Raw genomic sequence first — 24,364 nt, 5'->3', positions numbered from 1 at the left:
CTTCTTCTTCAATTATTTTTTTACAATGTCTGAAGTGGCAAAAATAAGGGTTCCACTATATTGGGGGGTGAGGTTGTGTTGGAGAATAACTCTGTGAGGTATAGCTCACCTCCACAATGTCATGTTAAATTGCTGTTTACTATGGAGTACGATAAATTGGTATCGTTGTTACATAAAAAATGAATGAGAGGAGGCGTTCGGTTAACCTTAAAATAACCGGTAGATTTCCGTATTAAGTGACTCCGCAGGGGTTTGCTTATTATTCTGAGTTTAACATCGAGGATGATGAAACTCTTAGAGATTTTTTGCTGATTTCGGATGAATATAGGGAATTTATTGTAATAAAATTATTGGAAATGTACGTCAAGGTGGAAGACGTTCCTAATAATGAGGGTGTGCATAGTAGGAATAACCCCCAATCATCGGGTGGTTATTCTGGAGCAGTTTTTGCCGGACAGATTAGTGATGAAAGAGCTTGTCTTGATTTAAACTTGTCACCACCGGCGAATGAACATCCACAAAATAATTTTTCGACTTTAGATAATCAACAAGACGACTGGGCGGCTGGTAAACTTCAATTTTACTACGCTTTAGCGATGTTTAATTTATGTTTTAATTGGATTTGTATTAACACTCATATTTTTCATAGGGGGTACCGTCCGGATATATTTTACAAGTTATGACCCTGCCCCTAGTTGGAATATGCGTAGTTCTGGAGTATTGGACCATGGTGGTCCATCTGGGAGTCATCACCAACAAGAAAATATCCATCATGAAACGTCAAGACAGTACGACTTGTAAGTAAAGTGATATAGCTATATCTAAAGTATTTATCTAGTTGGGTAACTTATCATTTTGTTCTTTATGTGCAGTGAAAACGAGCTTCTTGAAGCTCCTGACCTCACACAGTTGCCCATAGACGACGTATTTACTCGTGATTTGGCAGATGCGTAGAGTCAGGAAGATGATAGTGATTATGACAACAATGCGGATGAGTCTGGGGATGACACACCCTTCCATGATGAGGGTGATGATGAGGAGGAAGTGAACGTTGAACCTGAGTTGACGAGGGAGCATGTTCCTCCACCTCCAGCTAGACCAAGAGTGTACGAGTCCCACGTGCCATTTCATGAGCGGAATATTCCCTACCTTGATAATTTGCCAAGCATGCCGAACGTGGATGCCCTCACAAGGGATGATGATGAATTTCGATCAGCGATGTGGGATGAGTCTAGACCAGCTGTTCTGACAAAGAGCATGTATTTCCCCGATAAAGCTCGCCTAATTAGGGCTGTAAAAATCTACAGTATAAGAGAGTGTCGTGAGATGACGGTAAGTGAGTCAACTATGGAGAAATACAAGGTTGTATGTCGTAGAGACTTTATGGGTTGTCACTGGATGTTGCGTGCCACCAAGAAGAAATCAGGTTTGTGGAAAGTGGGTAAATTTATTAGCGAGCACAGATGTGAAATGGACACATACAATGAGAATCACTTCAACTTGGATGTGGACTTGATTTCTCTTATCTTGATTCCATATTTGGAAGTGTCCATTAGGTTCAAGATTAAAGAGTGTATTACAGCCGTCCACCAGGAGTATGGTTGTACTATAACCAAAAGAAAGGCATATCTCGATCGCAAACGTGCCTTTGAACTTATTTATGGCAACTGGGATAAGTCTTTTTCAAATTTGCCCAGGTACATGGCCGCACTGCAACACTTTAACCCCGGGATTGTTGTTGAATGGAGGCGTGAGCGGAGTCCGGACAGACCCGAATATATTTTCAACTATGTGTTATGGTCATTTAAACCAGCAATTGATGGTTTTATGCATTGTCGTCCTGTTATTTCCATAGACGGTACTCATGTCTATGGAAAGTATGATATTAAGCTTTTGATTGCAGTCGCAGTAGATGCCAACGGGCAAATATTTCCACTAGCTTTTGCCATATGTGCCAACGAAAGTGAAGAGACATGGACGATTTTTTTGAACCACTTGAAGCAGCACGTTGTCAAACAGCGTTCATGTATTTGTCTAATATCTGATCGGCATGGTGGTATTTTAAGTTCTGTACGTCACTTGCCTGAATGGCAGGAACCATATGCATACCACCGTTACTGTGTGCGTCACCTGAAGGCCAATTTCCAGAAGAAATATCCTGACAAGTCATTGCATGACTTAATGTGGCTGGCTGCAACTGAGCACCAGCAGTGCAAATTCATGAGGCGCATGGAAGCGATCCGGCAATTAGAACCACGAGCCTATACTTGGTTGATGGGGCATGAGCTTCACATGTGGACATTGCATGCTGATGGCGGCAGACGATGGGGAGCCCTCACTACAAACGTGTCAGAGTCATTCAACGACTTGTTGAAGTCTGCCTGTGGACTGCCTGTCACTACCATGGTCCGCATGACATTCAAACAGAGTGCGGAGAGGTTTGTTGAAAGACATGCAGCTGCATCAGCATTGATGGACAGGGGTGTTCAATTTATGCCAATACCCATGAGAAGATTTGAAAGGTCCAGGAGGCGAGCACAGTGACATTCATTTCTTCAGTACGATCATGAACGGGGTATTTTTGAAGTTAAGATCGCTATCCGCGGACACCGTGGGAATAATCTACAGACGGTGAATGAAAATAGAAGGTTATGTTCATGTGGGAAATGGACCATCTACCACATGTCGTGCGCACATGCGTTGAAGTGCTTTCAACAAGTTGGATATGGGGCAACAAACTATATTGATAGGCAATACAATGTTGTTGCATACATAGACACGTATAGTGGGAAGTTGCAGCCATTAGGTGCTGAGCATTATTGGCTGCCGGAACCTTTTAAGATGGTATGTAACAAGGACTATTTGTGCAAGCTGCAAGTGCAAAAGAGAACGCGTATACGGAACCAAATGGATGTTGGTGACACCGTTTATGCGCGTAAATGTGGCATATGCTCGCAAACAGGGAACGACCGTCGTAAATGTCTTTCAGGTGGTGTGCGTGGCGGTGGTAATCCGGCTCCTGGTGCAAGTTCGTCGAATGTACCCAACTATCAAGGATACCCCTAGTCTTTTATTTTGGTATTGTTTTTTGTAATACATGTTTTTACTTGTGTATGTTGCAATATATATCAAATAAAATTATGTTCCACAATTTGAAATGAGTGAAGAAAAAGCTGTTTAATTGTAGGAAATGTAATATGTAAAGCGTGGTTTGATAGTTTCATATAACAACACAAGCACTTAAACTTAACTTGCACTTCAATTAAAATAAAGCATTATTACAGCACAAACACAAACATAACATGACAACATAATAAAAATACATGAAATATGAAAAATACACTAAGCACATACAAGCAAATGTTTAGTCCCGGTTGCCATTTATTCTCCGCTCCAACCACTTAAATCGTTCTTCCATTCGTTCTTTTTCTTCTTCTACCTCTTTCAGTTTCGCCTTCACCTCCGCAAGTTCCCGTTTATATTTTTCTTTTTATTCCTATTGTGCTTTCCATTTTTCTTCTCCCACCTCCTTCAGTTTCGCCCTCATTTCTACAATAATTCTATCGCTTTCTCTTTGTGTTTCCCGTTGGCATAAACACATATTATGAAGAAACTGCAGTTGTTCTCTGTAGCATTCCTGATAACATGGTTCATCAACCCATTCCTGAAAATCACAAATAGGTTCGCCGGGAACCTTGTATAACTGGTTCATACAGCACCAGTAGCGGCGTCCAACTTCACCATCGTCCCAACAATTTTGCATCGAGCATTCTTTTCCACAGTTGCACTTTGGTGCACGAAGAGGTTGAGCCATTTGATGAAATATTTGCTTTTAGTAAAAAAACCTTACTTTTAATGAAATATTTGCTTTTACTAATTTTTGAGCACATAAAATAACTATAATGATGCCGTTATTTATAGGCGAGACAAAATACATAAAGCGTAGTATAGTACTACGTTTTATGGAGTTGTCTTATCGTTTTGAAAAGGATGAAAACCATGTGAAAAAGCTGGTTTATTGCAGAAAAATTTAACACATAAAGCGTAGTATAGTACTACGTTTTATGGAGTTGGCTTGTCGTTCTGAAAAAGATGAAAACCATGTGAAAAAAGCTGGTTTATTACAGAAAAATTTAACACATAAAGCGTAGTATAGTACTACGTTTTATGGAGTTGTCTTGTCGTTCTAAAAAAGATGAAAACCATGTGAAAAAAGCTAGTTTTAGTTATCCTTTGTGCAGTGATGGTTTTAGTTCTATTGTTTGTTTTTCTGTGTACTGTTATCCTTTGTGCAGTGATGGTTTTAGTTCTAGTATAGTACTACGTTTTGCAATGTTTGTGTTTCTTGTGTACTGTTTAAATAAAAATGTTGTTCAAATGCAATTAAAATATAAATGTTGTTAAAAGATAATTGTTATCATTATATACATAATGCACTATTTACACAAACTAAAAACCTAAGTAAATCAGTGAGTCCCGCAGCCTGTGTGCTTCAGTGCTGCTGCTGGCCTGAGTCGCATCCCCTGTCGCTCGGGTACACTATCTGAATCATCATCATCAAGCTGCCTCTTTATGTGAGGATGTGCAGCAGCATCGACACCACAACTGGCAGGATCGGAAGAATAGGCCGTCGGGCCATCAGCAACCTACAAAACAAGTACTAAACTTAGCATGTGACAAAGTATATTTGTATTGTACGTGTTAAGTCAAAAAATATTTTCCCACCGTGGTCTCGTCGGCCTCCTGAATATACGCATCAGTGGTGTCCTCATCAAAGCATGTAGTGGCCTCAAAGATGGGCTGGGACGATGCCTTCATAAGAAAGTTAAAAATTAATTAATGGAAACTCATTAAGGAAAAGAAAACAAATTAAAATTTTAAAGTAATACAAACATACCTGCGGCTGTGATAGATCCGCATCAACCGCCGGGGATGAGGCATAACTCACCATGTGCCCGCCATCCACGTCCCGGGTGCGCCGATCCTCAGCTGCGGTAGATGGGCATGCAAAGTACTGGTATACATCCCCGTCGAATGTACCCGTGATCGATGCTCTTGACGGGGTGACCTGCGATGCTGGCAGAGATAACTGAAGGCTGTACGAAGGCATACTGCTGGAAGGCTCATCTTCCCGAGGTATATAACCCGGCTGATCATCTCCAAGCGCCACAACTCCAAAGTCCTCATCATGTCCCTCAACAGGTGGGTCGACAGGTGCCTCAATGCCCCCTTGCTGGGGACCACCTCCTCGCCGTCCCCCGCGACCCCGTGGGGCACCCCTACCTTATGGGGCACCCCTCCCTCGTGCCCAACCCCTGCCTCGTGGGACACCCCTACCCCGATGGTAGTCATCTGGCGCCGCATACTGAGCCTCGTGGTCCAACCTCGCGGCATCTCTCGCCTGAAACAGGGTCCGACGAGCCAACTGTGCCACCCGCCGGCCATAGTCAACGACTGTAGGGATGTCGGTATGCTGCTGCATCTCCTGTCCCAACTGGTAGAGGTGATGATGCCCAATAGCCTGTGAAATATTTAAAATATTAATTAAATAATGCAATATCACAATTATACGATATTAATAAGCCAAAAAACATACCAGTGCCTCGTGTCTCCCGGCGTATGGTCTGTAGCGCTCGCCAAGTACATGAATGGGGTTCCCGATAATCAGTCGGGTGTGACAGCGGTACCATGACGCATACATATGAATAGTGGCCTGCTGGGTAAATGTAGGTGCTGGCGGAATACGGTCAGCTCACTGCTCCTCCCAAATATGGACCTGCTGCTCTAGCCATCCCATATATATCGTCTAGCCTGGCACGGTCATCCCACTGATAGTGTATAGCCACCCATCCAGGATCCCTCGGTATAGGCTGGGGACGGTGAAACTAGCGAATCACACGCTCTGTGGCGTGATACTCAACCATATCGAAAAAGATCATCGGGACATAGGTGCTCCAAAGCATTCGATCGACTGAGCAATAAAAGGGCAGCTGAGCTACCAACTCGTCGCTGTATGGCGTCCAGATGAACTGCCAAATAATAACAAAAAAGTGAGTATGCGCAACACAACTCAATTTAAAGAAGTAAGTGTAGGTACATATCTACCTGTCCGTCCACCAGCATATCTAGCACATCCCTGATAAGGGGGAGATTATGATGAGCATCTGTCACTCGGTAGTTCCCATGCCGAAGAATCCACCTAGAAGCTAGAGGGAGAAACGGATAAGCCTCACCAGGCGCAAGTGGTGGTAGAGGTGGCTGCAATGGCATGATCTGTTGCCAGGGCCAAACCTAAGATAAAATGTTGATGTAAAATTTATGAGTCATTTCGACCATATAGAATTCGGAGAAATGAACAGAGTATTTGAAAATGTTGTCACCTGTAGGAGGGGCAGAAAACCACATATGTCCACCGCTGGGCCCATGCTCGCCCGGCACATGCTCCTATATAGGTATGCGAGAACAACAGCACCCCAACTGTACTGGGGTAAACCATCCAGCTACTGAAGATGATGGAGAAAGCTCATACTCACTTTACTTCCCGAAGTGTTCGGGAACAAGACACACCCGAAAAGCAGGAGCAGCGCCAACCACGTGTACCTCTCAATGTGGAGATCATCAGTCTCGCCGGTAATGTCTGGGTGCAAAAATGCCATATGATCTCTGATGGCTGACAAAGCAACGCGACTGCCCCTAGCGTCACCCTGAGGTCTATAACCAGTGAGATACCCCATCATATCCAAAAAATGTGCACGCGTCATGGATCTAATGTACTGGGGCAGTGCTACGGCCTGTCCATCTACGCGCAGCCCGTACAAAACCTGAACATCCTCCAGCGTGATGGTGGCCTCTCCAGTGGGCAAGTGAAAAGTGTGTGTCTCCAGTCGCCATCGCTCTACCAAGGCCGTGATGAGAGACCAATCAAGCTGCATCCGTCCAAGCTCAAAAATCGTATAGAAGCCCGTAGCCTGTAGGCGCGCGACTACACGGGCATGGAAAGGATGCTCCCCGATGAACTCCCACAAATCGTCAGGTCTCCTGGGGCGGAGAGGCTGCATCAATAGTTGTCCCTCCCATACAAAGAAGGACCTATGGTCGCCCTGCAACACTAGTAGCTGATCCTCGGCAGGTCCGGGATGCGCAGGCGGAGGAAAGTCCATGTCGTCTACTCTAATTTAAACAAAATTAATTGTGTGTGTTAGCTTAATAAATTAAATAATTAATTATGTTTACAATTGGACTGAATAACTATGTATGGGTTCCAGGCTCGATTTTTAAGGCCCGGTAGCACCGAGTTATCCTTAATTATTATGCGTGTCAATTTCAACATTTTTAGAATTGTGTGAGTTAGCTTAATAAATTAAATAATTAATTATGTTTACAATTGGACTGAATAATTATGTATGGGTTCCAGGCTCATTTTTTGAGGCCCGGTAGCACCGAGTTATCCTTAATTATTATTCGTGTCAATTTTAATATTTTTAGAATTGTGTGTGCTAGCTTAATAAATTAAATAACTAATTATGTTTACAATTGGACTAAATAATTATGTATGGGTTCCAGGCTCGATTTTTAAGGCCCGGTAGCACCGAGTTATCCTTAATTATTATGCGTGTCAATTTTATCATTTTTACAATTGTGTGTGCTAGCTTAATAAATTAAATAATTAATTATGTTTAAAATTGGACTGAATAATTATGTACGGGTTCCAGGCTCGATATTTGAGGCCCGGTAGCACCGAGTTATCCTTAATTATTATGCGTGTTAATTTCAACATTTTTAGAATTGTGCCTGTTAGCTTAATAAATTAAATAATTAATTATGTTTAAAATTGGACTGAATAATTATGTATGGGTTCCAGGCTCGATATTTGAGTTAATTTTACAACATATAGAAATTTGTTACTTTTGTAAGTTTATTGTTATAAATTAATAATTAATTTTGTAAAGTGTAATTGGATAGAGTTTGCAGTTACTACATACTTAAACTAAAAGGCTCTACATTTTACTACGCTAAAAGGCTCTATATTTTACAACACTAACAGACTCTATATTTTACTACACTAAAAGGCTCTATATTTTACTACGCTAAAAGGCTATCTATTTTACTACGCTAAAAGGTCACTATTACATATAAAAACAACTAACATAAAATACAAATATGAACAACAAACAAAATAAATAATATTAATTTTTTAACAATACAAATAATTTATCAAATTTTAACAATTTTTTGTACCAAAGCTAATAAATCAATCCGGGTATAAATAAGATACAAATTTAAACACAAACATAACACAAATTAACATGGAAACACATTAAACAATACAAATATGCATGTACTATACGAGTTTCGACATAAACAAAATTGAAATACCTCGATTTAAGTTTTATGAATTTGATTGAAATCGAATTTTTGCACCCGAAAGAAGGAATCCAAAGTTTGTCTTGTATGTGGGACCTACACTCCTTGCTCTTTAGGTGATGGGTGGGTCCCAAATTTCTTTTTTTGAAGTTTGACGCGGGGGGGGGGGGGGGGGGGGGGGTGCAACAGAATCGAAGGTTTTTGGTTTTCTTCGGTTTAATGGTCCAAGGAAGAAGAAGGGGCTATATTTTATTGAAGCTGTTCGCAGTATAATACTGCATTTATAATACTGCGAACAGCTTTAATAAAATATAGTCTCAACAGTATAGTACTGCGAATTACAAAAAAAATAATTTATTAAGTAAAACGCAGTATTATACTGCGAATTACTTTAACGACAAAATTTCCGTTAAAGTAATTCGCAGTATAATACTGCGTTTTACTCATTTATGTAACTTTTTTTTTAAAGTAGTACAAAAGTGTTTTTGTCCAAAAAATGATTAAAAAGGTTTCGGACTCAACAATATCCAAACTAAGGAAAATTTTATTTTGTATCTTATACAACTTACACTAGTTGTATGAGACATCTTTTTTGTCTCACAGTTTTGTAGACCTAAATTTTTGTGGACCCAAAAGTACCTACTTCCTTTGTGGACCATTCAAAAAAGAAAGACTCGTTTTTAAATTTGAAAATAATTTAATTTCAACTTCTAATACTATCCTTAATGAGAAACTTTTAGTCACATAATTACTTAGGCATGTTTAACACCACAAATTTCAAAAAAGTTAGTCACACAAATGTAATGGTTTGTTGATGATCACAAGTTTTAAGTGTCTTCAATTTCTTTTTAAAACTCCGTGCTCAATCAAATGGATTCACATATAATTAAATAGATTCACATAAATTGGAACAGAGTGCTATTTATCAAATGCATGTGAGTTTACATGTTTATGATAATATATGTGAATGTTTATGATACGTAAATGATCTCATTTAAAAGATTGAATTCACAAGAATTATGATTTGCTATGTACAATTGTTTTCTCAAACACTTGTCCTCCCTCCTTTTGGAAGGAGGCAAGTAGGTGAGACAGATTTAATATTTTACAGCTTGTTTGGATGGTTGTTATGTATTGTCTCATAATGGATCGTATAATATTGTACCGTATTGTTTTGATATATATAATATTTGGATAGATTGTATTGTTTGTCATCGTTTCATGAAGTCATGCACCAACAATATGAAGAATAAACTTGTAATATTATAAAGAAAAAGTAAAGGTTTGAGGTAATATTACTATATAAAAAGGTAGAATAAAGGATAAAATAAGATTTTCTATAATAATAAAAAAGAACAAAATGAGAAGAATAAAATAAGGAAACGACGCAATCACACCAAATCATTCGTTCCATAAAGTGGCACTTTTCGTCGTAACGTAATAACGGATTTAACAATACGGTACAATAAAATTTAAGTAACATTTAAAACAAACATTGTATTTAAAATAACAATACGATACAATCCTAACATTTAACAATCATCCAAACAAGCTGTTAGACTCGTTCCATTGTTCAGATTTTTCAGATACAAATGCTCCTACCGGCATTACGAGTTAGACTGCACTCTTCATCTCTTTTGACGGGACGGAGTCAGAAATTCCTCTAATGGTATTTAAACTTGAAAGAAGTGAAAATAATTCCTCGATAAAGGGTCTTTATTATATGTTATTTACCTTCAAAATATAATATTTTAGCTATATATATTGTAATTTTTTAATAAAAGATGGTCAATTGAGCACTCTTAAGTAAATATCGCTTCGCCCCTGATTATAAGCCCGGTGGTGGCATACATAAGCTCTTCAATTCTTTTTGCATAGCCGGGCAACATCCCAAAGGTATATTTTATTTATTGTGGGATCCATTACATTTGTAAAGGGCATGTGTGATGTGCCTATGATTATTTTGGCACCAATTTTGGAAATAAGTGGAGGATAACTGAAACATCTCCTGTAATAATCTTGGGGGGCAAGAAGCTGAATACAAAGTAGACAGATACAATAAACAATATCTACTTCTAAACACTAACTTCAAATTCTAAATTCATAATTAAAAAAAATGGTCCTTTCAGAGTTAGGCATCTCTTTGGGGGCGAACGACACAAATAGCCACTAAAAGCAGTGGCTTTTATTTTAAAGCCACTGTTTTTAATGTATTTAGACTTTAGCCACTTCTTTAAAAAATTTATACTTGACTGGACGAAAATACCCTTCTGGTATAACTTATACCTACGCTATCAACACAAGCAACAGTTACACAAAGAGAAGAAGCGAGCAGCAGCAGCAGTTACCACAGTGGCGATCAACTGAGGACGAACCACCATTTCTCTTCCCGATGTCAAAAATTCAGCATTCTAATCCAAAAAAATGACATATATAAACAGTAAGTTGTAATTTCATGTGTTTCAATCGATTTTTATTTCGCTATAGTTATACTTTTTTAGATCTGTATTGATTTGATTATATATTAGATAAGAATTTGATTTTTTTTAATTTCTGTATTGATAAATTTATAGACATCGCCTCCTATGATAATTCTGTATTCCGGACATAGTGTCTTCATTTTGGAAATTGAATTCAAAAAAATAAGAACACTATGTCCTTAACTTTGATTCTACTGGCCTCATTTTGCAAATTGAATAAAAAAAATTAAGGACAAAATGTCCTTCACTTTGTTGTTGTTCTTCTGTATACAATGTCCTGTAGCTTGAGTTTCAAATTGTATGTTTTAATTTCTGGTTCAAATGTTAAGGACTGTCAGTCCTTAACTTTTAAATACATGTTTAAATGTTAAGGACTAGCAATCCTTAATTTTTAATTCCATGTTTAAATGTTAAAGGACAGGCAATCCTTAGCTTTTAATTTCTGATTCAAAAGTTAAGGACTGGTAGTCCTTAACTTTTAATTCCATGTTTAAATGTTAAGGATTGGCAGTCCTTAACTTTAATTACATGTTTAAATGTTAAAGGACAGGCAGTCCTTAGCTTTTAATTTCTGGTTCAAAAGTTAAGGACTGACAGTCCTTAACTTTTAATTTCATGTTTGAATGTTAAGGAATGACAGTCCTTAACTTTTAATTCCATGTTTAAATGTTAAGGACTGACAGTCCTTAACTTTAATTACATGTTTAAATGTTAAAGGACAGACAGCCCTTAGCTTTTAATTTCTGGTTCAAAAGTTAAGGACTGACAGTCCTTAACTTTTAATTCCATGTTTAAAACTTAAGGACTGACAGTCCTTAACTTTTAATTCCATGTTTAAATGTTAAAGGACAGACAGTCCTTAGCTTTTAATTTCTGGTTCAAAAGTTAAGGGTTGGCCGTCCTTAACTTTTAATTTCATGTTTAAATGTTAAGGACTGGCAGTCCTTAACTTTAATTACATGTTTAAATGTTAAAGGACAGGCAGTCATTAGCTTTTAATTTCTGGTTCAAAAGTTAAGGGTTGGCCATCCTTAACTTTTAATTCCATGTTTAAATGTTAAGGACTGTCAGTCCTTAACTTTAATTACATGTTTAAATGTTAAAGGACAGGCAGTCCTTAGCTTTTAATTTCTGGTTCAAAAGTTAAGGACTGGCAGTCCTTAACTTTTAATTCCATGTTTAAATGTTAAGGACTGACAGTCCTTAACTTTTAATTCCATGTTTAAATGTTAAGGATTGGCAGTCCTTAACTTTAATTATATGTTTAAATGTTAAAGGACAGACAACCCTTAGCTTTTAATTTCTGGTTCAAAAGTTAAGGACATGCAGTCCTTAAGTTTTAATTTTTGGTTCAAAAGTTAAGGATAGACAGTCCTTAACTTTTAATTCCATGTTTAAATGTTAAGGACAGGCAGTCCTTATCTTGGTCTTGCACTTACAGTACACCTGTTCTTAATTCTACAAGGATTGCTTTATAGCGTATGTCCTTTGTTTCCCATTCTCTTGACTATAAATATCTTGATCATCAAACAAAGCTTTTCCTAGCACCTGAGTCAATTCAGTTTGAAGATTTCGTTAAACAGATTTTTGAGCTTATTGAATTGGATAGAGAAAAGTTTGAAATAGTGATATGGTTTGATATCAACCTTGGAACAAGCAAAGGAATGCTTGTATCCAAAGATTTAGATCTTCACACATGTATAGAGTTGCTAAAAACTCATTCACTCTTCAAGAGCTGTCGTTTCATAGTTGATATTTCGGAAAGAGTTTTTGCATCAACAAGCAATGAACATGCCAACACAAAAACTCAACATGACAATCAAGAGCGATGCCAACAGATAGTTGAAGTAGATATGGTTGAAGCTCAACCATTAAATGAAGAGGTGCATCAAACATTTGATTCTATTCAAGTAGAAGGACAAAGAATTATAGAGATTGACAACGAACAAGCTTTAGGTATTCAAGTCTTAGAGAGTGCACCGATAATCGAAGTAGTTGCTGACAAAACCTGCACTCAAATAACTAGACGAAGATCAAATTTGAAACAAAAAGAATCCCCAACTACGATATTAAGAGAAAATGCTTCTTTGGATAAAATAAAAGTCGGATCAATATTTGACAAGAAGAAGAGCATAATTAACTGTTTTTTCCAATATAGCAATCAAAGGACATTTTGAATTCAAAGTTGTTAGATCAAGCTCAACAAGATATTCGTTGACATGCAATGATGATAGGTGTCGTTGGTGTGTGCGTGCTTTCAGAATTAAAGACTCAACATTATTCAAGATAGTAAAGCTTGAGAAAAAGCATGACTGCTCTGTTAACACTAGGAAAGCAGATCAAAGGCATGCTACTTCAAAGTTGATTAGTGGTTACATTATCGATAATCTTCGGGACCCAAGATTTGAAGTTACACCAGCTTTTGTCATGGCAGAGATGCAAAAATTGCATGGACTAGACATTGGATATCACAAGGCGTGGCGTGCTATTCAACATGCTTCCGCTTTAATAAGAGGAAGTCCCGAAGAAAATTATGAATTATTGTGTTCGTACTTGTATATGATGACAAGTAAGAACCTGGGAACTTATACTAACATAAAGATAGACGACAACAACAGGTAAACAATTTAGGACATGCTATCTTTAGCCTTGTTAACTTTTGAGTTGTAACCAGAAGTTGAAGACTGCCTATCCTTAAGTTTTGAACTTGTAATTAAAAGTTAAGGACTTTCGGTCCTTAAGTTTTGAACTTTGAATTTAAAAGTTAAGGACAACATTCCTTAACTTTATAACTTATAAATGTAAGTTAAGGACTGACTGTCCTAAACTTCAGGTATTTTAACCTTGTTTTATATTGTATTTTCAGGTTTCTTTATATGTTTTATGCATATGGATCATCGATAGCTGGTTGGAATCATTGTAGACCAGTGATTGCTGTTGATGCAACTTTTTTGAAGTCAAAATATCGTGGTGTTTTAATGATTTCAGTTTCAAAAGATGCAAATAACCAAATTTTCCCATTAGCCTTTGGAATAGCAAATCTGAAAACAACAATTCCTATGAGTGGTACTTTAGTCAGCTTCGCAATGCAATTGGGAGCCGTGAGAATTTGATTTTTTATCAGACAGGCATCAAGCTATTGCAAATGGCATTGTAAAGGTATATCCTGAAAGCCATCATGGGATTTGCATCTATCATTTGGAGCAGAACCTAAAGCGAAGAAAGGTAAAAGTGAGGTCATAAAACTTTTCCAAAGTGCTGCAAGAGTATACAGGCGTAAAGAATTTGACATATACATGTCAGATATTGCAAATGTAGATAAGAAAACTTATGACTACTTGATGGAAGAGCCACCAGAAAGATGGGCACGTTCTTGTAGTCCACGACGAAGATATGACATGCTCACAACAAACATAGTTGAGTCAATGAATTCAGTGCTATTAGAAGTAAGGGAGCTGCCTATACTAAGAATGATGGATTTGATTCAAGTGAAGCTACAACATTGGTTTTATGAAAGAAGAAAGAAAGCAGAAGGAACATTTTATGATGTTTCTTGTTGGGTAGAGGAGGAATTGAAGAAAAGAATAGATTTAGCATTTACTTTAAACGTAAGTATTATGTTTTATGTTTATATTATGATTTTAACATTTTTTAACATAATGTACTCACTTATAATTTTTCAATATTGAAGGTCTTCCCTGTTGATTCATGGTGTTCTAGAGTTGAAGAAGAAGGAATAACTTTCTTGGTGGACTTAAACAAAAGAACATGTGATTGTTTTAAATTTCAACTTGATGAATTACCATGCATACATGCAATTGCAGCTATCGAGAAGAGAAACATCAAGAAGTCCGACTTTTGTTCGCACTGGTATTTAAAGGAATCTTGGCTGAAAACATATGAAAGACAAATACATCCTGTAGGACATACTGATTCTTGGATTGTACCAGAGAGTGTTAAGTCACAAATTGTTAAACCTCCAGATTTCAAAGTGCCACCAGGTAGAAGGCAAAAGAAAAGGCATATTCCTGCTACCGAGCCATCAAAAATAACATTCAAATGTGGTCGTTGCAGAAGAATTGGTCATAATAGAACAACTTGTATATATTCTCCGGCACTCCATCCATTTTCAAGAAAGCATAGAGAAGAGTAGAAATATACACTTATGTTTATCGACTCTTTTAAGTTTTTGCTATAGATTGTATTCATTATTATTCTAATTTGAGCGGATGCCTAGATTTTCAATATTTATATCTTGTTACGTTCTTTTAATTTCTTTTGAGTTCAACAATTAAAAGTTATTAACAGGAGTCAGTAAGTTCAACTTGCAATTTTGAAAACTTAAGGACTGTCCGTCCTTAACATTGAATTTCAAGTTAAAAAGTTAAGGACATGAGGTCCTTAAGTTATAGTCCTATGTTAAAAACTTAAGGACTGTCTGTCCTTAACTTTGAATTTTAAGTTTAAACGTTAAGGACATGAGGTCCTTAAGTTATAGTCCCATGTTAAAAACGTAAGGACTGTCTGTCCTTAACTTTGAATTTCAAGTTCAAAAGTTAAGGACATGAGGTCCTTAAGTTATAGTCCCATGTTAAAAACTTAAGGACTATCTATCCTTAACTTTGAATTTCAAGTTCAAAAGTTAAGGACATGAGGTCCTTAAGTTATAGTCCCATGTTAAAAACTTGACGACTGTTTTTCATTAACTATAGGAGTACTTAAGTTTGAAATACAAGTTCAAAAGTTAAGGACATGAGGTCCTTAAGTTATAGTCCCATGTTCAAAACTTAAGGACTGTCGGTCCTTAACTTTGAATTTCAAGTTCAAAAGTTAAGGACATTTGGTCCTTAACTTTGAATTTGAAGTTCACTTACACTTAGTCATGAACAAATACTAACAAACTCAATGGACAAATCAACAGTTGAGAGAAACAACGAAATAAATAACAAAATGCCTTGACATAACTTTTGAAATTGTAATTTTGCATAGCTGTTACAAAAAATTACGCTATGCCAACAAAACAAAATATAAGTGCCTTTTCACAAATTTACAGAATATTTCAGAACTATCCTAAACTGGCAGAATTCAGATGTCACCTTTACAGCAATTTTATACAAAATAACACCACAATTTCTTTACAACTCCTTTGGACAGAATGTTTCATTTTCACTCTCATAATCATCACCAACATTTTCTGGTGGAGTATCATAACCAGAATTTCTTTTCCATTCACCATGTGCCCAAAGATTTGCAGCAAGTTCTTTTCGAAAGTCTTTTATGTCTTCGGGTTGGAATTGCTGCACGTCCTTTCCAATCATCAGCAACTCGGCAAATTTGATCAGGAATGCACCACAATCAGTCCTAAGAGAAATGTAAGATATGCAGTGAATTAAACAATAAATCTTAAGTACATATAAATAATATAACAAATAACAACACGTATGATCCAGTTTGGTGTGGTGATCTTTGCCACTGTATATCAAATTTGTTGAAGACATTCCCAAAAGACTTATGATTTTTGTCAAACTGTGAGAACTTTAGCAAATGGGGGATCATGCGTGCATGCATTTGCATGTAGTTCATTCCTGCTTCATATGGCTCATTGTATATGGAATCGTATACATCAATCTTTTTCTGATTCAAGTCCAATACTCCCAACAGAAAGTGTGTCATAGCTTTATCATCTTCTGAAGGAAGCCGACATGGAAAAAAGATTTTGTCAACCTCAGTCCATGCAATTCCACATCTACGGCTGTCCCCCACACATATGGTGTCAGAAATAACTGATTATCACCAGCACACCAAAACTCATCACTAGCATCTTCACTAAAATCTTTATACACAAGTGCCATATAATTATCAAAAAGAACATCAGTAGTTGTGCATCGAAAAGGATGATCGCGAGAGTGGTAGCATTCCTTCTTTCTCAGTTAATAGAGAGCAATGTCAATATGCTTCATAAAAAGGCAAAAAATAAAACAAATCAATAACAAATCAGTCATAAAATAATGAAAAAATGATAAATTAATAATAGAAAAAATAAATGCCTTGTGAATTATCTAACCTTATCATCAAGAACAAATTTGCTATCTGAAAGCTCAAGGAAAAATATTTTGCTACTGATTTTTTGATGATACAATTTGTATGGTTTTTTCCTCACACTATTATCATCAGCATATAAATCAATTTGTCCCCTGAAAATTTTGAAAATGTCAAGTTAGAATTTAATCCTGAACTTAGCCTTTCATGCTGAAAAATTAATGACAGTCAGTCCTTAAATTTGAATTAGAAGTTCAAAAACTAAGGACAATTGGTCCTTAACTTATAGATTCAAGTTTAAAACTTAAGGACTGTTTGTCCTTAAGTTTGAATTCAAAATTCATAAGCTAAGGACATGCAGTCCTTAAGTTTGAGTATCAAATTCAAAAGCTGGTCCTTAACTTATAGATTAAAGTTTAGAACTTAAGGACTTTCTGTCCTTAACTTTGAATTCCAGGTTCAAATCTTAAGGACAAGAAGTCCTTAAGTTTTAAACTTGAATCTATAAGTTAAGGACAGTTAGTCCTAAAATTAGTCTTACAATCACAGAAGTTAAGGATGTAGTGAAACACATTAAGAGAATTACTCTTTTCTGCGACCTCTCCTTTTCTCCTTGCCCAACCACACAATGAATTTCTTCACTAAGTTTTCATCTTTTGTGGCATAATGAATAATACACCTACGAGTATAGGTTGATTTTATCCAACCTGAACTCTTCGGAGTATTTTGATTGTCTGCCTTGGAACTTACTGCTTTTCCTTCCTTATCAAAAGGAGATTTCAACTGCCAGCTTAACTTCTTGTTCCTTTTACCTCGACCAACTTCTTCTTCAATATTTCCTTCACCCTCCATAGTCAAAGTCGCATCAATGTCCATTTGTGTACTTGGAGGAGTAGGAGTAAGAAGAGAAAATGACGGACCATCATAACCAATACTGTCTCTCTTTCTTTTCCTTGTATATTGGTTAAAATCGTCATCATTGGTGTCCTCTTTGTTTTCCTCTGTTGGCGACACTATATATATATATATATATATATATATATATATATATATATATATATATATATATATATATATATATATATATACACACACATATTCATATTAGTTTTCTACAACAGGTCAAATGAAGAGACAAAATTTCAATTGTACATATAATAATTAGGGCACAATCAGTACCTGTCTTCTCCGCAGTACCTTCTTGTATTTTTTCAAGAGACAACTCAGCTAAAATATTGCGTGCAACATTTTCTTTTTCTTGCAATTCCACATTTTCTTTATCTTGCAGTTGTTCACCATGATCTTTAGATGCTTGTTGACAAGATTCTGCAAAAATATTTACAAGAGCTAACATGTTAATAATCTTTAATTAAAACAAACATATATAAAATTAAAAAAGCACTGCCTAACCATTTGCAATATCCAAGATCATTCCAGCTACATCATCATCATCACATGTTGCATCTATAGATTTGGAACCAATCTCACTTCTGCCTATGTCTTGAGATTGTAGTCCAGTTTTCTCTTGATACTGCACTCCAGCTTCTTCGCTTGCTGCTTCAAAAGATACTGTAACATTTGCAATTAATACCCATTCTAATAATTCACTAAAATAAAGATACAATATATAATGAAAATTTTATCTAACCTTGACTGGCACAAGTTTGAACTCCAAATTTTTCTTTGTATGACAGCGGTGTAGAGAGATCATACGTTCCTTCTAAGCATTTGCATACAATCTCGCTGACACTTGTCCCCAATGGACTTGTTAAATCCTCCTGTGATTGCAATCCACAAACTCTACAAATTTTCTCCGGCACTCCACAAACTTCTGCATGCACATGCATAGTTTATATTCTCCTAGATCTTCAACTTCTGCATGCACATGCATAGTTTATATGTATTAATCTACTGAATATACATTTCAACGAAAAAAAATCAAAATCTATATCTAACCTTTCCCAATATCAGTAACATTTTCAGTTTCATCATCTAGATGTGCATCTCTAAATTCTCTTTCATACTGACCCTCTGCATGCACATCCATATCATTACGTTCAACACCACTTGTATCTTGGTTGAATATGCCAGTAGGCTCAGTAGCACGACAATGATCATCAACTCAATATTTTCTAATTGGAACACTAGATTCTCTATCTGTGTTCATCTGATCAACTTTCCCAAACATGTTCATCAAAGTATCAAGCTTTGATCCTAGAGTTTTCTTTAAATCCTGAGAAAGCAACTAAGTTACAAAGAGAATGACAGGTTTAAAACTTAAGGACAGGCAGTCCTTAAGTTTGAACTCAAAGTTCAAAACTTAAGGACATGCAATCCTTAAGTTTGAACTCCAAGTTCAAAAGTTAAGGACAAGAAGTCCTTAACTTTGAATTCCAAGTTCAAAACTTAAGGACATGATGTCCTTAAGTTTCATTTCAAAGTTCAAAAGTTAAGGACAAGAAGTCCTTATCTTTCAATTCCAAGTTCAAAATTTAAGGACACAAAATCCTAAAGTTGGACTAACTGAAATTACCTTGATTTCATTCTCAATCTTTTTTCTGATACAACAATTTTCTGATTAACTCTGGTAACTTCTGCTTGCAAATCCTTCTTAAAACTCTCTGATAATCTCTGAATCAAAAAACATAATATAAAAAAAAGGTGTTCGTAAGCAAGAAATAATCAAATAAAAAACTAATACTATTCAAAGGCAGAAACACATACTCTAACAATTTCCTTAAGTACGCCTTCGTCAAATTGTGTGGAAGAAGACCTTGAGCCTCGATCTTGTGAAACTGGCTCCTCCACACAAATGGCTTTGTATCTTCTTCTTCCACGGGAATAAAGAGTGACACCTCAATCAACTTAAACACCTATTATATAAGAAAAACTAAACATAAGTATACATAACTAAAACAAATAAACAAAAAAAGAGATAGTAATTACATTAACTTACTTTTTCATTATGGAAATATTTTCTACAAAGAGCATCAAATTGTGGAGACTTCATTTCAGAATAACATAACATTCGAGGATAACTAGCTTCTTTGAAGTTCACAAATTGTTTCTCTTGGAAAATAGGAAGTACTTCCATAATCCAGACACAAAACGCAAAAGGAAAGTCAACTAAACTGTAGCTATCACTATCTTTTTCTTTCTCTTTCTCCTTCTCAACATCATTCTCATTTGATTTCAAGCAACTCTTCAATGATTTTAATAGCGTCTCATAAGCAAGACAGCCCCAGTTGAAGGAAGCGCAAAGTGCATCATCGTCAACAATTTTCATTATTTGCTCCGACACATTCCTATTTTTCCTCTTGCCCATCAAAACCGACTCAATAAAATAGAGTGTTACCAACTTCAAAGCATCATCATCACTGCCAGCAAATGATGAAGTTGTACCATGTGGGTGACTAGAAATAAAACTATACAAATCAGCCAACTCAATTTTGTCCTTTCCAGGGAAATAGACTCTTAAAAGCCTATTCTCTTTCTCATTTAAACCTTTCATGTCAAGCGACGAATAAGACTTCAAACCAGTAATAATATGGAATGCATCACGAGTAAACTTAATATCGCGGTCAAATACCTTGAAGGTCATCGAATCAGGTTCATTACTAACAATTTCAGAAAGCAATACACAGTGCATAAGTTTACCCGAGAACTTCACACTTTGTAATCTGAAGAAGTTGCCAAAAATACTTTCCCTCAATTTCTTCCATTGGCTATTCGACAGAAAACTTTTAATTGTTTCCTTATATTGAAAATCTCCTTTCCAATATACCAGAAAATTACGCCAATCATCAAAATCGAACAAATGATCGCCTTCCATTATAACACTAGAAAAGAAGGAAAAACAAACAAAGATTAGGACTTAACTTAAAATTTCAAGTTTAAAAGTTAAGCATATACAATCCTTAACTTTAAATTTTAAGTGCAAACGTTAAAGAAATACAGTCCTTAACGTATACTTTCAACTTCCAAAGTTAAGGACACTTAGTCCTTAACTTCAAGTTTCATGTGCAAAAGTTAAGGACAATAAGTCCTTAACTTTAAATTGTAAGCGCAAAGGTTAAGGAAATACAGTCCTTAACTTATACTTTCAACATCCAAAGTTAAGGACACTTAGTCCTTAACTTCAAGTTTCATGTGCAAAAGTTAAGGACAATCAGTCCTTAACTTTAAATTGTAAGTGCATAGGTTAAGGAAATACAGTCCTTAACTTATACTTTCAACATCCAAAGTTAAGGACACTTAGTCCTTAACTTCAAGTTTCATGTGCAAAAGTTAAGGACAATCAGTCCTTAACTTTGAATTCCAACTACAAAATTTAATGTCGTTTCTTCCTTACATTTAATGAACACAGTTAACTGAAAATTCATAATCACAGTAAGCTTATGAATTTCTACGACTATTTTTATGAAATATACCTACATAATCAAATATATTGAATCAACCACAAACACATTTCAAATTTCACACACTAAAAATTTATCAAAAACAGAATCACACAAAATATACTACACTGAATCAACATATAATGCTAATTTTTGAAATTTCACACATACTTCACACGACATTGAACCAACTTACACATAAAGAAAAACAAAAATGCATAAAAAAAACATATTACCAGTCGTGATTGACAGAAGATGACGGAGAAGATGAATGAGCAGAAGTTTAACTGAGATTGCAGTTTGCATGCGAGGAAGATGAAGAAGCGCAGAATACGAAACCCTGAACCGCTCTCGTCTGAACTCTGAACGAATGAAAATAAGGGTTTTCGTCGATTTTGGGATTATACAAGAAATATAGAAAGGGTAATTGTGTCTTTTCTCCCTTAGTAGTGGCTATTTTTGATAAGCATTTTAAATAGTGGATAAAAATTAAATACACCCTTATTTAGTGGCTACTACACGCCATTTTCACTAACAAAGACAGGGACGGCCCAAGTTGAGCAACTGTTTGAGGCCCCACCCCTATGGGGAGCCCAAATTTTCTTAATATTAAATAGATGTATATGTTCATTTTTTATTTTAAAATATTCTAATATATTAAAAAAGTATAATTTCATGAAAAAGGAAAATATGGTTAGTTTATTCTAAAGATCTGAATAAAATATTTTATTATTGTTGTAAGTTATTTAATACAACTTCTAGCACTTGTAGCAGTAAATTAGCTAGTGATAGTAGTAGAGACTGAGAAATATAAGTGTTAAGCTTAAAGCTTATAAAACATCAAAAGAGCATATTATTAATATGGGTGCATGTTTTAATTTAGAAATGAGATTTCACAAAAATAAAATAATAGATGAAGATGTTTAAGAACAAATTAATGGAGATGGAGATGGAGATGTAACGACTCGGTCGGTCGTTTTAAGAGTAGCCCTGATCCCCTATTTACTGTTTCTGTCGTATCTTTTTCTGCTTATGTGACTTGACAAGAGGTTTTGTTTGTGGTTTTAGAGTGAATTGGGACACTTAGTCTTTAAAACAGAAGCTTAAGTCTTAGGATTTTGACTGTAGTTGGAACTGTGTGAAGACGACTCCAGAATAGAGTTTTGTTAGTTTCGTTAGCTCCGTTGGGTGATTTTTGACATAGAAGCGTGTCTAGACTATGAATTGGAGGTCTGTAGCTGATTTAGGCTTGAAATGGTGAAAGTCGATTTTTTGGAGATTTTGACCAGAAGTGGACTTTTTTATATCGGGTCGAATTCTAATTCCGGAAGTTGTAGTAGGTCCGTAATGTTGAATATGACTTGTATGCAAAATTTAAGGTCAATCGGACATGGTTTGATAGGTTTCGGATCGATTGTAGAAGTTTGAAGTTTCAAAGTTCATTAAGTTTGGATTCGAGGGTTATTCGTGTTTTTGTTATTGTTTGATGTGTTTTGAGGGTTCGATTAAGTTCGTATGGTTTTTAAGGACTGGTAGGTATGTTTGGTTAAGGTCCCGGGGGCATCTGGTTGATTTCGGGTGGTTAACGGATCATTTTGGATTTAGGAAAGATTGCAAATTTTCTAGTATTCTCCGGTTCTGGTTTCCTTCTTCGTGTTCGCGAGGGGAGTCCCGCATTTGCGAAGAGGAATTGGAGGCAGGTGGGATTTTGTGCTTCACGTTCGCGATAGAGGTCCCGCATTCACGAAGCACTAAGGTAGTTGGTCTACGCATTCAGGATGGAGGTCCCGTATCCGCGTAGAGGAATTGGCCAACTAGGTCCCCAGGCCCTTTTGCCTGCGCGTTCGCAATGTTGGTCCCACGTTCGCATAGGGTCGAGTTGAGTGACATTCGCATTCGCGATAAGGACACCACGTTCGCAATGAAGGATTTCTGGGCTAGAGTGAATTGCTCTTCGCGAACCGAGGGTTCCTCCACGTTCGCGAAGAAGGAATGCCTGAGTAGTATTAAACATTTCAAAATCGAGGGTTTGGCCATTTTTATCTAACTTGAGATTGAGAGCTTAGATTTGGACAAGATTTTGAGGGTTTTCAGAGACATCAATTGGGTAATGATTCTTCACTTGTTTTTGGTTATATCCCACTAATCTATATTAATTCCATCCTTTAATTTCGGATTTGGGTTGAAAATTTTAGGAAAAATAGGAGAAGTTATTCAACTAAATTTTTGAGTTTTGATGTTGAATTTGGATAATTTTGGTACGAGTGAACTCGTGACTGAATAGGTGTTCTTATTTTGTGACTCTTACCCGAATCCGGGACGTGAGCTTGGGCTGACTTTTTTAGGCAATTTTCTAATTTCTTGCTTAAGCGTTGATTTCATTAATTAGATTAGTTTCTTATAGTTATATTTATGGCATGTAATTGCTTTTGGCTAGATTTGGACCATTCGGAGTTGAAAAATCGTGGAAAAGGCATTATTACCAATTGATTGAGCTTGGTTCGAGGTAAGTGGCTTGCCTAACCTTTTGTGGGGAAACTCCCCTTAGGATTTGGTACCGTTGTGATATGTGAGCGTCATGTACGTGAGGTGACGAGTGCGTACACGGGCTATTTATTGTAAAATTTGATTTTTACTGAGTAATAACTTGTTTCATCTTGATTGAGTTATACCAGTATGTGTAGTTATCATGTTTAGCCAAGTATAACATGTCTACTTGTCTTAAATGCTTATCTGAACTTTGTGCAGTGTGCTTAGTGTATTTTTCTGTTCTTCCTTGACGTGTACTTAGTCTAAACTGTAGGATTTTCTTGTTGTACTTGTTATTCCATTGTTTTGAGTTACATATTTACTTTGGGACTACGGGACGGTATCCCGGGTGATCCCCCTGCATATTTACTCTGAGACTGCGGGACGATATCCCGGGAGATCCCCCTGCATATTTACTTTGGGACTACGGGACTGTATCCCGAGGGATCCCCTTACACATTTACTATTGGGACTACGAGACGGTATCTCGAGAGATCTCCTGTTGTTTTACCCCAGTGTACTCTATTGTTATTCTTCTGGGATTTTATTTTTGTT

The 24,364-nt window shown here is 36.4% G+C and overlaps 3 protein-coding genes across 3 annotated transcripts; 1 reads left to right on the top strand and 2 right to left on the bottom strand.

Moving 5' to 3' along the window:
- The first annotated feature begins 653 nt into the window (after positions 1-653).
- Positions 654-15,089, top strand: LOC104219304 (uncharacterized). Its single transcript, XM_070168542.1, has 3 exons — positions 654-797; positions 13,711-14,452; positions 14,536-15,089. Exons 2-3 carry the CDS (start codon positions 14,141-14,143, stop codon positions 14,995-14,997), a joined length of 774 nt encoding a protein of 257 aa, XP_070024643.1. The 5' UTR covers positions 654-797; positions 13,711-14,140; the 3' UTR covers positions 14,998-15,089.
- Positions 15,090-17,987: 2,898 nt separating this feature from the next.
- LOC138887075 (uncharacterized) lies at positions 17,988-18,930 on the bottom strand. Its single transcript, XM_070168788.1, has 5 exons — positions 18,840-18,930; positions 18,532-18,714; positions 18,294-18,437; positions 18,063-18,209; positions 17,988-17,995 (listed from the first exon to the last, which is right to left on the bottom strand). Exons 1-5 carry the CDS (start codon positions 18,928-18,930, stop codon positions 17,988-17,990), a joined length of 573 nt encoding a protein of 190 aa, XP_070024889.1.
- A 900-nt stretch (positions 18,931-19,830) lies between these two features.
- Positions 19,831-20,715, bottom strand: LOC138887074 (uncharacterized). The gene has a single exon (XM_070168787.1). The coding sequence runs from the start codon at positions 20,713-20,715 to the stop codon at positions 19,831-19,833; it is 885 nt and encodes a 294-aa protein (XP_070024888.1).
- Positions 20,716-24,364: the final 3,649 nt, after the last annotated feature.

This window comes from Nicotiana sylvestris, chromosome 3 (genome assembly GCF_000393655.2).
Source record: "Nicotiana sylvestris chromosome 3, ASM39365v2, whole genome shotgun sequence".
NCBI classification, from domain to species: domain Eukaryota; kingdom Viridiplantae; phylum Streptophyta; class Magnoliopsida; order Solanales; family Solanaceae; genus Nicotiana; species Nicotiana sylvestris.
The sequence above is the reverse complement of the archived record's forward strand: the minus strand, read 5'-3'. Positions and strand labels throughout refer to the sequence as shown.